Here is a 15,167-nt window from a genome sequence, read left to right on the forward strand (position 1 = left end):
TTTGCTGTTTCCTGGGTTCAACGACATCCTCAGAACACAGAGCTGGAATGTAACTAAATACTTTTACTCCAGTACTGTACTTCAGTCCAAATGTTGAGGTACTTGTACTTTACTTGAATATTTTCCTTTCATGCCACTTTCTTCTTCTACTCCGCTACATACATTTCAGAGAGAAATATTGTACTTTTTACTCCACTACATTCATCTGTTACAGCTTTAGTTACTAGTTACTTTAGTTACTCCGCTACATTCATCTGTTACAGCTTTAGTTACTAGTTACTTTAGTTACTCCACTACATTCACCTGTTACAGCTTTAGTTACTAGTTACTTTACACACTAAGATTGCTGCAACTTTTACTACTTTAATACTTTAGTGTATTTTTACTGCTGATACATTAGGGCTGTACTTGACTTTGTAGTGGAGACTTTAAGTAGCCTAAAAGACCACATACTTCCTCCATAATTTAAGTTAATTTAAATAAGTATCTCTAAAGTGTACTTACTTACTTAGTGCAGTACTTTAGTAAATGTAGTCTAGCTGTTACTTTTCACTGCTGGAAATAGTATCAAAACCTTCAAACAACCTTCAACAGTGACATTACTTCGAAAAAAGTGAGAAACTTAAAAAGTAGAAGGAAGGAAGGATAGATTAGGTCCAAAGAAGGAGACACAAATGTCACATTTTTGGTAGGAAAAAAAAGTCTACATAAAGAGGAACAATGTTCTGGACAACAGCCTTGTAGCCTAACTATTAAACATTTTGTTAAATATCTCACGTACCCCCTGCAGTCCTCCAAAGTACCCCTAGGGGGACACGTGCACCCATTTGAGAAACACTGCAGTACATGCATGACTAAAAGCGCTGTTTAATTTTCAAAGAAAGGAACTTCCTGCACTTTAAACTATTCTCTGTGATTGTGGTGTGTGGAAACAGCAGCAGAGTGAGACCTCCCACTCCGTGTCCCCGCCCTACTCGGTGCGGCTTCCTCAGGTGTTTTCAGACTGGGACGGGACTGTCCGAGCGCTGCAGGCCTTACCTCCGCGGAACAAATCATGGGAATACAATTCAGAACTGCACCCGGAGTTTAAGAACAATCTGATGTAAGACGTTCAGCTATGAGGAGGACTGATTACCGGACACAGGAGAGGATCTTTGCTGCGTGTTTCTGACACACAGCGGATTACTTCAACTTGAAGTCAGCGCAGGTGTGGCTGCTGTCTGCTATCACCCGGGGCAGGCTGCGAGGATTTGGCTGCTTTTTTATTTTAAAGTTGACAGTTTGTGTGGTTGAGGGCTCACCATGCCGGAGATCATTACTGTGAATGAGTTTATAGCGGAGACTAATGAGGACTACAAAGCTCCAACAACATCCAGCTTCACCACTCGGATGTCCCACTGTAGGAATACAGTGGCGGCTCTGGAGGAGGTAACACCAGACACACACACACACACACACACACACACACACACACACACACACACATATAGATACACACACACACACACACACACACACACACACACACACACACACACACATATAGATACACACACACACACACACACACACACACACACATATATAGATATACACACACACACATATATAGATATACACACACACACACACACTTATACACACACAGACACACATACACACACACACACACACACACACATACACACACACACACACACACACACACACATATATACACACACACTCACATACACACAGAGACACTCACATACACACAGAGACACACACACACACACACACTCACACACACAGACATACACATATACACACACACACTCAGACACACACACACACACACACACACACACAGAGACAGACACACACACACACAGACACATATACACACACAAAGAGACACACACGCACACAGACAGCAATATATTCATATTCATATACATAAACACCCATAAAGTTATTATTAGCTCCCTTTCTAACTTAAAGGTCCCACATTGTAAACAGTGAGATTTCCATATCTCGTGTGATTATAAAGCGGGCGGAGGTTTTATACAAATACAGTGAACGAATCAAAACGCTCACCCTACAGAGAAAAGAGCACAGCCCGTATTCAGAAACTGTGACTTTAACGTCAAAATCAGGACTTCTGTACACTTGTGATGTCACAACTATCCAATACATAGTGATGTCACAACTATACTATACAAAGGTATAAAGTCTCTTTCTCAATAAAAGTCTGTGGGGGAAAGTAGGGCTGCACAATTAATCAAATTTTAATCACGATCACGATTTTGGCTTCCCACGATCAAATTCACGTGATCGAGCGATATTTAAAATGCTTCATTCTGTTCATAGAACGCTCCGTAAACCACTCTCTGATCACATGCCTCCATGAGCCAATCAGAGTGGTTCCATGAGCCAATCAGAGTGGTTCCATGAGCCAATCAGAGTGGTTCAATGAGCCAATCAGAGTGGTTCCCTGCACCGCCAGCCATGAGCCAATCAGAGTGGTTCCCTGCACCGCCAGCCATGAGCCAATCAAAGTGGTTCCCTGCACCGCACAGCTTAGTTTAGACGTAGACAGTCACAGAGGACAGAGTAACATGAGGAAAATTCCATAACAGATAGCAGTCGGTCATAAGTCGTTACGAGGTTTACCAGTTTACCAGTAAACGCAACATTTAGTCCCGTCTGTGTAGATTTTCAGACAGCAGCAGTGACCAGTGCTAGTTTGAGTCTGTTAGCTCATAGCTTTAGTGGCAGACTGTTGTACGTCCCGCTACACGCTCACACTCCACCGTTTAGCTGTCAGCATTTTAGCCGTGTTTAATCCAGTTACTATTGTAGCTAACGGTAGGCTAACGTTAGCTGCTGTGTAACGTGTTATTAGTGTTTACTAGCGTGACATGCAGCAATATTTCTGGTGCCTCTAACGTCTGTTTTGGAGCATCAGAGACATTTAAGTGGCACCGTAATCCGTGTTGCTATTTCGTCCGGTAGATATTGCCCTATTGGCACCGGATTTTAACATGCGCCGTTAATGTGAACAGAAAATTGCGTTGCCTGTATCTTTTCACGGCAAACACGTATGTGTGGAAAGCGGTCGCACAACAACTTAAATGTCATACTCCTTCATAGTATCCTTCAACAAAGGAGGAATATAGCACCATATGGATATGAAAGCAGTTATAATTAGCCTATGTGACAATAAAATTATTGTCTGAATCACTTCCTATCGTCTATTTACGTCTTTGTTTTGGTTAAAATCAACAAATAATCGTGATTATCATTTTGGCCATAATCGTGCAGCCCTAGGGGAAAGGTATTTTTGGGAACAGAGGGCATCACGTGACGGTATGTCACAGGAACCAATACTTCGGTACCAGGTCGATGCCAAAATTCAGAAAACGCAAACAATCGCAACTATTGACTACTGACTAAGAAAGCAGACTGATGTCATGAAGTGGCGTATGTATGGCATGCCAATTCATATGCCATGATTGGCGTGTTATCAAGACGCATACTCGCTTTTTAGCGTGTTTATCAACGCCGTTTGGCCTCCGTTGACTTACATTACCTTGCGATTGCGTGTGAATTGACGCCGTAGCGAGTAGTATGAAAGGGCGAAAACACACAGGACTTTCACTCAGGAGAGCGGGGATTGGGTCCCATGTGACACGTTTCCTAAACCCAACCGTAGCTTACTTCTCGCGATAACACGCCATGCGGCGTGTATGTTTACGTCCGCTGTATACAGTGTAGACATAGACGCAGATAGCTCAAAATGCGTACAGATAACACGGCACTTGGCTTAAGAAATTGGGCATGTATGTTTACACGAAGTCATGATGTCACGTTGAAGAAAGGAAATGCACAGGCTACGCCCCGATTGGACAAACGTTTTAACTCGTGGGCTGTCTGCTCCCGGATGGTCAAACGGACCAACATGGCGGCTCCTTTGGAAACTCTCTGTTATATTACGAACATAGTTCACGGAAAATTGTTTCTGAAAACATCTAAGGCCGAAATAATCTGCAGCTGCTGAATCTGTCTTCATTTTAGTTTGACAATGGTCAGTTTAAATGAAGGTATAATGTGAGTATTAGGGTATAAATTAACGTATAGGTTGTTTATTAGGGTATAAATTAACGTATAGGTTGTTTATTAGGGTATAAATTAACGTATAGGTTGTTTATTAGGGTATAAATGAAGGTATAGTGTGTTTCTGTGGGTATAAATGAAGGTATAGTGTGTTTATTAGGGTATAAATGAAGGTAAAGTGTGTGTATTAGGGTATAAATGAAGGTATAGTGTGTGTATTAGGGTATAAATGAAGGTATAGTGTGTTTATTAGGGTATAAATGAAGGTATAGTGTGTGTATTAGGGTATAAATGAAGGTATAGTGTGTGTATTAGGGTATAAATGAAGGTATAGTGTGTGTATTAGGGTATAAATGAAGGTATAGTGTGTTTATTAGGGTATAAATGAAGGTAAAGTGTGTGTATTAGGGTATAAATGAAGGTATAGTGTGTTTATTTGGGTATAAATGAAGGTAAAGTGTGTTTATTAGGGTATAGATGAAGGTATAGTGTGTTTATTAGGGTATAAATGAAGGTATAGTGTGTGTATTAGGGTATAAATGAAGGTATAGTGTGTGTATTAGGGTATAAATGAAGGTATAGTGTGTGTATTAGGGTATAAATGAAGGTATAGTGTGTGTATTAGGGTATAAATGAAGGTATAGTGTGTGTATTAGGGTATAAATGAAGGTATAGTGTGTGTATTAGGGTATAAATGAAGGTATAGTGTGTGTATTAGGGTATAAATGAAGGTATAGTGTGTGTATTAGGGTATAAATGAAGGTATACTGTGTTTCTGTTGCTGTACCCTGAAACAGTGAAAGTTTAGATTTAGTTTTGCAGTAAAAGAGGAACCGAGAGAAACACTTCCTCATGCTGAAACAGTTGAATGTTTTGCAGCTCAACATTTTGTAAGAGTCCGGCTGCTTCTGTGTTTGGCAACTCATCGATGATCGTGCATGTTTTAACGGAACGGATATGAGGAACCGGTAAAAAAGGTCAAAGGTAGCTACCGGTAAAAGAGACACACTCCCTCTCTCTCTCTCTCTCTCTCTCTCTCTCTCTCCCTCTGTCTCTCTCTCTCTCTCTCTCTCTCGCTCTCTCTCTGTCTCTCTCTCTCTCTCTCTGTCTCTCTCTCTCTCTCTCCCTCTCTGTCTCTCTCTCTCTCTCTCTCTTACTCTGTCTCCCTCTGTCTCCCTCTCTCTCTCCCGCTCTCTCTCTCTGTCTCTCTGTCTCCCTCTCTCTCTCTCTCTCTCTCTCTCTCTCTCCCTCTCTCTCTCTCTCTCTCGCTCTCTCTCTGTCTCTCTCTCTCTCTCTCTGTCTCTCTCTCTCTCTCTCTCTCTCTCTCTCTCTCTCCCTCTCTCTCTCTCTCTCTCTCTCTCTCTCCCTCTCGCTCTCTGTCTCTGTTTACTTATATGGGGTTATGTTATATTAGGTTATATTTATTACCCTAAACTGGGTCAGAATTACTACATTGTTGAGTTAAAACTACCTAAAAATGGTTTGAAAGATACAACCCACATTCTGGGTTATCTATATTATTTAATCCTTGTGTAATTTAAAAAATAATTCAACATTTTGATCATCTTTTTTGACAATTTTGTCACTTTTTCCCACATTTTTATCACTTTTTTCCCCCGAATGTTATAAAATTGAATTAAAAAACCAAAATTCAATGAAAGTAGAGAACTGATCATTTAATCTACTTGTAAAGAGCGTTGTACGGATCCACCCATGCTTTTTTCTTTGACTCTTTTGAGACAGTTTTCCTACAGACATTAAACCTGAACCGTGCTTTGAGCCGAGCTGATATTTGTAGAAATCCCAGGTCTTCCTCCTTCTCCTGTTGCATGCTGGGACGTCCCCGCCTAAAAGACCCGAGGCGATGTTCGAGTCCCAACAAGTCTCTCCCTCTGCGGCCTCGTCTCTAATCTCCCTCCGTCAGCTTCACCTCTTGTCTTTAATTTCGGGTTTTCCCAACCTGGACTCTATTTTCTCATGCACTGGCTGTTAGCCTGGTCAGGAGCAGGCTAGCTGTTAGCCTGGCTGTTAGCCTGGCTGTTAGCCTGGACAGGAGCAGGCTAGCTGTTAGCCTGGCTGTTAGCCTGGCTGTTAGCCTGGTCAGGAGAAGGCTAGCTGTTAGCCTGGCTGTTAGCCTGGCTGTTAGCCTGGACAGGAGCAGGCTAGCTGTTAGCCTGGCTGTTAGCCTGGCTGTTAGCCTGGTTGTTAGCCTGGTCAGGAGCAGGCTAGCTGTTAGCCTGGTTGTTAGCCTGGTCAGGAGCAGGCTAGCTGTTAGCCTGGCTGTTAGCCTGGCTGTTAGCCTGGTCAGGAGCAGGCTAGCTGCACAGAATAAATCCCCATGGTAACTTAGGTGCCTCTGCTTTTGTGCAACCAAGTCAGTGCTACATTCATCCAGGATAACTGGAATATTCTTTCTTAATCCCTTGTGCTGGGTTTATGCAATACTCCTCTTTTTCTTAAAGAGTAAGATCATTTTAGTTTAACATGAAACAGCCCCGAAATCACCATCACCAAACTACACCAGACTCCATGTAAATAATCAGGACTTTTATCATCGTAAAACACACTTCATTCAAAGTGGACAGAAACTAAATAAAACTACCAAAAGCCGTCTTGGTTCATCTTTCCACTGTTCCAACAATCACCACTCTGGTTTGGTTGAAATAAACCCTTAATTCACCCATTTACATGTGGAGATATGCTGGCTCTATACACGCTAAAAGTCCTGATTATTTACATGGAGTCTGGTGGAGATATGCTGGCTCTATACACGCTAAAAGTCCTGATTATTTACATGGAGTCTGGTGGAAATATGCTGGCTCTATACACGCTAAAAGTCCTGATTATTTACATGGAGTCTGGTGGAAATATGCTGGCTCTATACACGCTAAAAGTCCTGATTATTTACATGGAGTCTGGTGTAGTTTGGTGATGGTGATTTCGGGGCTGTTCCATGTTAAACTAAAAGGATCTTACTCTTTAACTAAAAGGTCTATCTCTGTAGGGATCCTTTCATAATGTTGTCAGACACTTAGAATAATAATCTGAGTCTGTCAGCAGCAACAACAGAACTTTTAGTGGACGCTAACTGACGTAGTTTCTCGCTTAATACTGGACCAGTTTCAGAGATTTTTATTCCCATCAGACACTTAGACACAAACACATGGGGACATAGGGTCCAGGTTGAAAAAAACTGAAGTTGCCCTTTAATTTCTTTCCACTCTTTCTTTTACTCTTCCTCTTTGTCTCTCTCCTTGGTGCTTCAGTCGCGTCCCGACACGTCTGTCTGAAGTGTGAGACGAGTTAAAGCTGCTCACAGACATCATTAGTCTAATAACTGGGGCTGCAACTGGTTCAGTGTAACACTTATCAGTTCAATTTTCTAAGCACAAATGGACATTTGGAAAAACAGAAAAATGGGTTAAAATATCCAATTTTCCATCTTTTTCCATCTTGACAAATTAAAAAATTGGATCTTTAAACTGTTTTTCCAATTTTCTGTTTTTATTCAGAGGATCAGAAATTGAGAAAATTACAAAATTGCATCTGAGCTCCAATTATTCAATACTGCCATGGTATTCTCTCTTCCTCTACTTTGTGGAATATGCAGGTCATTAACTGCATATGGACCAAAAAAATAAACAAACTGATAGACTTTGGGGTCAGAGGTGCAACTGATGGCGTAGCTAGGCGGAACGAGGGAGAGAATACCATTACAGTATTTAATAATTGGAGCCCAGACGCAATTTTGTAATTTTCTAAATTTCTGATCCTCTGAATAAAAACAGAAAATTGGAAAAACAGTTTAAAGATCCAATTTTTTAATTTGTCAAGGCGGAAAAAAATTAAAAATTGGATATTTTAACCCATTTTTCTGTTTTTCCAAATGTCCGTTTGTGCTTAGAAAATTGAACTGATAAGCGTTACACTGACCGCAACTAACGAGTGTCTTCATCTGGTGGTCGCATGAAAAATGTATTCAGCTGTTAATCGATAAGTCCCAAAGGAGAGGAAACTAGTCTCAACTCTCCACTTTACTCACTGACTCGGATTATGAGGGTGCATGTAAAAAAAAAAAGACATTTAAAAAAAAAGCATCCAGAATTTTGGGGGAAAAGTGTCAAAAATGTCCCAAAAATATTTTGGAAAATTTGTCCAAAATGTTGGGAAAAAAAACACCAAAACTATCAGAAGAAAAAAATGTCAAAAATGCCGGAAAATTTTTCAAAAATGTAAAAAAAAATTAAAATAAATACAGCAAATATTTAAAAAAAATAAAACTTCCCAAAAATATTTCGGAAAATGAGTAAAAAATGTTGAAAAAAAACACAAAAACTATCAGAAGAAAAAAATGTCAAAAATGCCGGAAAAATTAATAAATACAGCAAATATTTAAAAAAAAATAAAACTTCGAAAAATATTTTTTTTAAAAACACCAAAAACTTGACAAATGTCAAAAAAAGTGACAAGAACAACTTTTTTGCTGATATTTATTTTTATTTGTATTGTTTATTTAGATAGGGACAGTTCATATTAATGGGCATCAGTACACAATGTAAATATGCTAGAGTTAGCACCATAGCTAATTTTCATCTATTGTCCCTAGGCAGATACATTAAAAACAAAAATATAAAAACAGTAACAAGCATGCAACACCCTCATAGTGTGAAAGGCGAGACAAACACTAACAACAACAGTCAGGACAAAATACATACACATACATGGGAATGTCACACATAATGAAATGTGTGAGGCAGTTAAAAGTGAATGCAGCTTTGGCTTTCTAAAAGCCAGAATTTTAAATGAGTTTTAAAATTGATGTATGTGGGACGGTCCCTTATTGTGCAGGGGCAGGCTATTCCAATATATAATTATATATAAATATAAAATATAAATATATCTTATATACTAAACAGGCATACTTTTTTTTAAATTTTAAATTCTCAAAACTCAATAGTTTGTGTTTTTCCAGTGATGACATGATAATGCTTTTTTATCCAAGATTTGAATGGCTCTCTTGAAGAATACTTCAATAGGCTTAAAGTGCCCATATTATGAAATGGGATTTGGGGAGTTATTTTGTGTCTCTGGTGCTTCCACACACATACAAACTTAGAAAGCAATCATCCATGCTGTTTAGAGATACGGTTTCTGAATGTGTCCTGCCTTCAGTCTCTGGGTGAGCTGGTCAAAATCTGCACGGCTTTCTACGTCACTAGCTGAGACGAGGGGGCTAGGGGGCTAACCGTTAGCATGCTAGCTCGTTCTGAATGACAAAACACTGCTACAACACACACTAGTTCACCATAATCTACAAAAGAACTACTTCCATGTCCCTGTTCTGCAGGTATTCACACAAAGTTCGAAGTGCGCCCTTGTTTAGAAGAAGTCTCCCGGCTAATCCTGCCTTGTTCTACTGAAGTTGGAGAAACAGCTAGCTAGCTCATGTAGTCCTTACCTAGCTACTGAGCATGTGATCTTACCTAGCTACTGATCATGTGATCTTACCTAGCTACTGAGCATGTGATCTTACCTAGCTACTGATCATGTGATCTTACCTAGCTACTGATCATGTGATCTTACCTAGCTACTGATCATGTGATCTTACCTAGCTACTGAGCATGTGATCTTACCTAGCTACTGAGCATGTGATCTTACCTAGCTACTGATGTGATCTTACCTAGCTACTGATCATGTGATCTTACCTAGCTACTGATCATGTGATCTTACCTAGCTACTGCGCATGTGCGACTGCCAACAAAGATGTTACAGCAGTGAGAGGTCTCACTCTGTAGCTAAAACAGAGACCTGAACACAGGGTGAAAAGAGGAGCTGCAGCAATGTGCAGTACAACAAAAATATTAAATTAAACCATGTAAACCTATTCTGATACAACCTCAAAATACAATTATGAACCTGAAAATGAGCAGAATATGAGCACTTTAAGCATTGTCAACAACAACATGCTGACAACCGGCTTGTTTAGCAGTTGTTAGGGACAAATATCAGCTGATTGAGTCTTTAATCTCTGGACACTCTGCATGTTTCACACTGAGTCACTGAGAGAGAAGTGGGCGGGGCCACACATGCATCAGGAGGCCGAGTTCCTGTTTTTACATCGACGAATTCACGTGACATGAAACCAGCACTGGAAGGAGTATTCAGATCCTTTATTACTGCAGTAAAAGTACTAAAACCACACTGTACACATACTCTGTTACAAGTAAAAGTCCTGCAGGGAAAATGTTACTTCAGTAAAAGTGTGTGAGTATCATCAGGAAAATGTAGTTAAAGTATTAAAAGTAAAGGTGAATCCTCCCGTTGGTCCTCATACTGGCAATAACTAGCACGGACGTCTTTATTAAAAGGATCTGTTGTTGTTGTTGTTGTTGTAGAGGAGACGTCTACAATAGAAATGTCTTTTTGTAAATAGGGTTGGGTACCGTTTGGATTTTTACGATTCCGATGCCGAACCGGTACTTGAAAAACTGAAAAATGACATCAAAGAAAGCCTCTTTTATAGATGTTTTGTTTAAAAATTGAAAATGATTTAAATTTAACAATATATTAACGTTTTAAAAGTACTTAAATGTATAATAATTAAACCTAAGTCACCAAACACAAGGACATTAGGCATTTTAAATGCACTAAAAGCTAGCTAGCTAACGATAGATTAGCAGAGCGAGTGTAACATGTTTACTAGTGATTATGTGCAGTGATTGGTTAATATGCTTTCACTCCGTTTTGGTGAGCCCAGAAGGAAAATATGGCATTTTAAAGTAGCCTACATTAACGGTAGCTAGCTAACGGGAGACTACAGAGAAAGGGGGATATTTTTATGTCCGTTTCAGAGCGACAGAGGGAAAATATTTCAGTCGACACATTAAGTGGAACCGAAATGAGGAACCGAAATTTGCGTTCTAATCCAGTCCGATTCCTACCGGTTGCCTAGGAACAGTTCCATAGTGGAGCTGGGTTTCGGTACCCAACTCTATTTGTAAATTACCTGAATACTCTCGTCCTAAAACCTCCCGTCTGGCTGTCTGAACGCCCCGCAGCTCGCTGGAACCATAGACGTGGCACACATCTTAATACAGATTACTGTATTAATACAGCGCCGCTTCACGCACGCCGCTTCACGCACGCCGCTTCACGCACGCCTCTGGGACGCACCGTGACGTTGAGGGCGAACATATGTAAAAACAGATATTAATCTTGAAATATTACTTTAAAACTGCCTCTGGACCAGAAACACAGCTGCAATCATCGGTGTTAAAACTCTGTTTAACTGAATGTGATGTACAGAGCTCTTACACTGTCCAGCTGTTTCCAGATGTGTGTGTTTCCAGATGTCTGTGTTTCCAGATGTGTGTGTTTCCAGATGTGTGTGTGTGTGTGTGTGTGTGTGTGTGTGTGTGTGTGTGTGTGTGTGTGTGTTTCCAGCTATTTCCAGATGTGTGTGTTTCCAGTTGTGTGTTTCCAGCTGTGTGTGTGTTTCCAGATGTGTGTGTGTGTGTGTGTGTGTGTGTGTGTGTTTCCAGCTGTGTGTGTGTGTGTGTGTGTGTGTGTGTGTGTGTGTGTGTGTGTGTGTGTGTGTGTGTGTGTGTGTGTGTGTGTGTGTGTGTGTGTGTGTGTGTGTTTCCAGCTGTGTGTTTCCAGATGTGTGTGTGTATTTCCAGCTGTGTGTGTTTCCAGTTGTGTTTCCAGATGTGTGTGTGTGTGTGTGTGTTTCCAGCTGTTTGTGTTTCCAGCTGTGTGTGTATGTGTGTGTGTGTGTGTGTTTCCAGATGTGTGTGTGTATGTGTGTATGTGTGTGTGTGTGTGTGTGTGTGTGTGTGTGTGTGTGTTTCCATCTGTGTGTGTTTCCAGATGTGTGTGTGTGTGTGTGTGTTTCCAGCTGTGTGTGTTTCCAATTGTGTGTTTCCAGATGTGTGTGTGTGTTTCCAGTTGTGTGTGTTTCCAGATGTGTGTGTGTGTGTGTTTCCAGCTGTATGTGTTTCCAGCTGTATGTGTTTCCAGCTGTGTGTGTTTCCAGATGTGTGTGTGTGTGTGTTTCCAGCTGTGTGTGTTTCCAGCTGTGTGTGTATTTCCAGCTGTATGTGTTTCCAGCTGTATGTGTTTCCAGCTGTGTGTGTTTCCAGCTGTATGTGTTTCCAGCTGTATGTGTTTCCAGCTGTGTGTGTTTCCAGCTGTGTGTGTATTTCCAGCTGTATGTGTTTCCAGCTGTGTGTGTTTCCAGCTGTGTTTCCAGCTGTGTGTGTGTGTGTGTTTCCAGCTGTGTGTGTATGTGTGTGTTTCCAGTTGTGTGTGTATGTGTGTGTTTCCAGCTGTGTGTGTTTCCAGCTGTGTGTTTCCAGCTGTGTGTGTTTCCAGCTGTGTGTGTGTTTCCAGCTGTGTGTGTGTTTCCAGCTGTGTGTGTTTCCAGCTGTGTGTGTTTCCAGCTGTGTGTGTGTTTCCAGCTGTGTGTGTTTCCAGCTGTGTGTTTCCAGCTGTGTGTTTCCAGCTGTTTCCAGCTGTGTTCTCTGTCCGTCCCTGACTGTGTGTGTCCTCCTGCAGGCTCTGGACGTGGACCGATCCGTTCTGCACAAGATCAAGAAGTCGGTGAAGGCGATCCACTCATCTGGTCTGGGTGAGTAAGAGCTTCTCACCGCAGAGCCTCGCTCACTCTGGCACTTCCTGTCTGCCAAAAACAGCGTCTGCTCACACGCAAACCGCAACACGCTCTGTTTCTGACTTCCTCATGACTTCACAGCTCGCCTCATACTCATGATGGTTGTCTGGCGGTTTCTAGATTCACTAGATCAAAATGTTAGATAAGATACAAAATAACACCAAAACAAATTCCTTATATGTGTTAAAAAACGTACTTGGCAATAAAGTCCTTTCTGATTCTGATTCTGATAACCAAAAGGCTCTCTGCTTCCTGCTTTCTTCACCCAGAGCATGATGGGAGTTGTAGTCCCAAGACTCAAACATGTTTATTCCAAATAGCAAATGAGCGACATTAACAACACATCCTCATTATCTTTTATGACAAAAACGACCTATAATAGTGTTTTATTGAAGGCCGCACGCTGGCCGTTGCAAACACACAACCGTTGTTTAACGGTTCAGTCGCGGCTTTAAACACACTGTAAACCAGGGGTGTCAAACATACGGCCCGTGGGCCAGAACCGGCCCGCCAAAGGGTCCAGTCAGGCCCACTGGATGACTTTGCAAAGTGTGAAAATTGCAGAGAAGAAATTAATTCCAAATTTACCACTTTAATCTCAGAGAATATCAGAGGTTTTTTTTCCGTAAATGTACAACTTTAATCTTAGAAATTCTGAGTTTTTTCTCAGAATATTACCCCTCTCTCCCGGGTCCGTAACATTATTTTTTTCCTACAATGGCCTTAAAATGCTGTCGTAGCAGAAGCAACTAGCGCAACATCAAGCTGACAAGAAACTCTGCCATATACAGTTTCTGATCTTTCTGGAGTGGTTTACTGGTCCGGCCCACCTCAGATTAGGGGGATGTGGCCCATGAACTAAAATACGTTTGACACCACTGCTGTAAACATTGTGAAAAGAATCTCGTTAAGTTTAGGCAGCATGAATAGCCTACTTAGTTAGGGTTAGGAAAACGTCAGGGATTGGGTTAAAATTAGTCACGTAAAGCTGGGCCGGATTAAACATATGTGCAACCGGGCAGCTGCCCAGGGCCTCTAGATCAGTGTTTCTCAAATGAGGGTACGTGTCCCCCTAGGGGTACTCTGGAGGACTGCAGTGGGTACGTGTCCCCCTAGAGGTACTCTGGAGGACTGCAGTGGGTACGTGTCCCCCTAGAGGTACTCTGAAGTACTGCAGGGGTACGTGTCCCCCTAGAGGTACTCTGGAGGACTGCAGGGGGTACATGTCCCCTTAGGGGTACTCTGGAGGACTGCAGGGGGTACGTGTCCCCCTAGGGGTACTCTGGAGTACTGCAGGGGGTACGTGTCCCCCTAGGGGTGCTCTGGAGGACTGCAGGGGGACGTGTCCCCCTAGGGGTGCTCTGGAGGACTACAGGGGGTACGTGAGCGCTTTTTTGTCGCTGTTTTTGAAGTTTGTCATTTTTTAAAAAGTTGTTGTCGCTGTTTGTCACTATTTTCAACCTGTTCTTGCCTTCCTTCCTTTTTTCTACTCTCTTCTTTTTCTCCATATATGCCTTTTTCAAGGTTTTTGTTAGCCTGACCAGTTCAGTTTGTGTGATAGACTACAGACTCTGTACTACATTTAACAATTATTTATTAAACACTAAATATAAAATTTAAATAATAATATATAAGAATAAATAAGAAAGTGCAAAACAACATTGTCAAAATGTGCAAAGGTGATCACAGTCACTGCTTCTGGCAGAGCTGACATCTAGCATCGCTACAGGATATGGAAATAATGCACATTAAATACAAACGTGAGCGAGGGCGTTCAACAATCACCATTATATGGAATCAACAGGCACGGTCAACCTAGCTAGCAGGTGAAGAACTCAAACAACTAAATCACCAGCTGACTTACTTTAAATTTGCAAGAACTACAGACTAATACAATAACAGGCTTAAATGAACTGAAAACATAAGTTATACGACTTACAGTTCTCACGGACACACACGCACGATATCAGCTGGCTAGTTATCCTCCAGACAGCGACGGACCACGGCTCTTTTTCTTTCTCTCATTTCGGCCGTGTGGCGCGCGTGCCCGCTCGCAGCGTGAAGCGCGTCCGCGCTATTCTCCGAGATGCACTTGACGGCCTTTTGTGCAGCGGATTTTTTTTTTTTTTTTTTTGACGACCTAGTTAAGGCGGTAGGGTTCCCCAGCTTAGGCGGGCCGCCCGAACTGCCAAGTGCTGCAGGAAACCCTGGGTGTACAAATACTAGGTGTCTGGTTTGACAGGTCCCTCTCCTTCCTGCAACACATAGACCACCTTCAATCTAGACTTAAGTCTAGGATCGGTTTCCTATTCTGCAACAGGGCCTCCTTCACTCACGCTGCCAATCTCGCCTTGGTGAAAATGACAATTTTACCAATTCTAGATTTCAGTGATGTCAT

At 41.6% G+C, this 15,167-nt stretch overlaps 1 protein-coding gene across 2 annotated transcripts in view; it reads left to right on the forward strand.

Annotated features, from left to right (window-relative positions):
• The first annotated feature begins 940 nt into the window (after window positions 1-940).
• The window catches only part of asap2b (ArfGAP with SH3 domain, ankyrin repeat and PH domain 2b), a 56,776-nt gene continuing 42,549 nt past the window's right edge, over window positions 941-15,167 (forward strand). For both annotated transcript variants that reach the window (XM_031315479.2, XM_031315497.2), the window contains exons 1-2: window positions 941-1,428; window positions 12,655-12,727. In XM_031315479.2, coding sequence (XP_031171339.2) covers window positions 1,303-1,428; window positions 12,655-12,727 — 199 coding nt within the window. In that variant the 5' untranslated portion in view covers window positions 941-1,302. The remainder of the gene's footprint in view (window positions 1,429-12,654; window positions 12,728-15,167) is intronic.

This window comes from Sander lucioperca, chromosome 19, assembly GCF_008315115.2.
Source record: "Sander lucioperca isolate FBNREF2018 chromosome 19, SLUC_FBN_1.2, whole genome shotgun sequence".
Classification (NCBI taxonomy): domain Eukaryota; kingdom Metazoa; phylum Chordata; class Actinopteri; order Perciformes; family Percidae; genus Sander; species Sander lucioperca.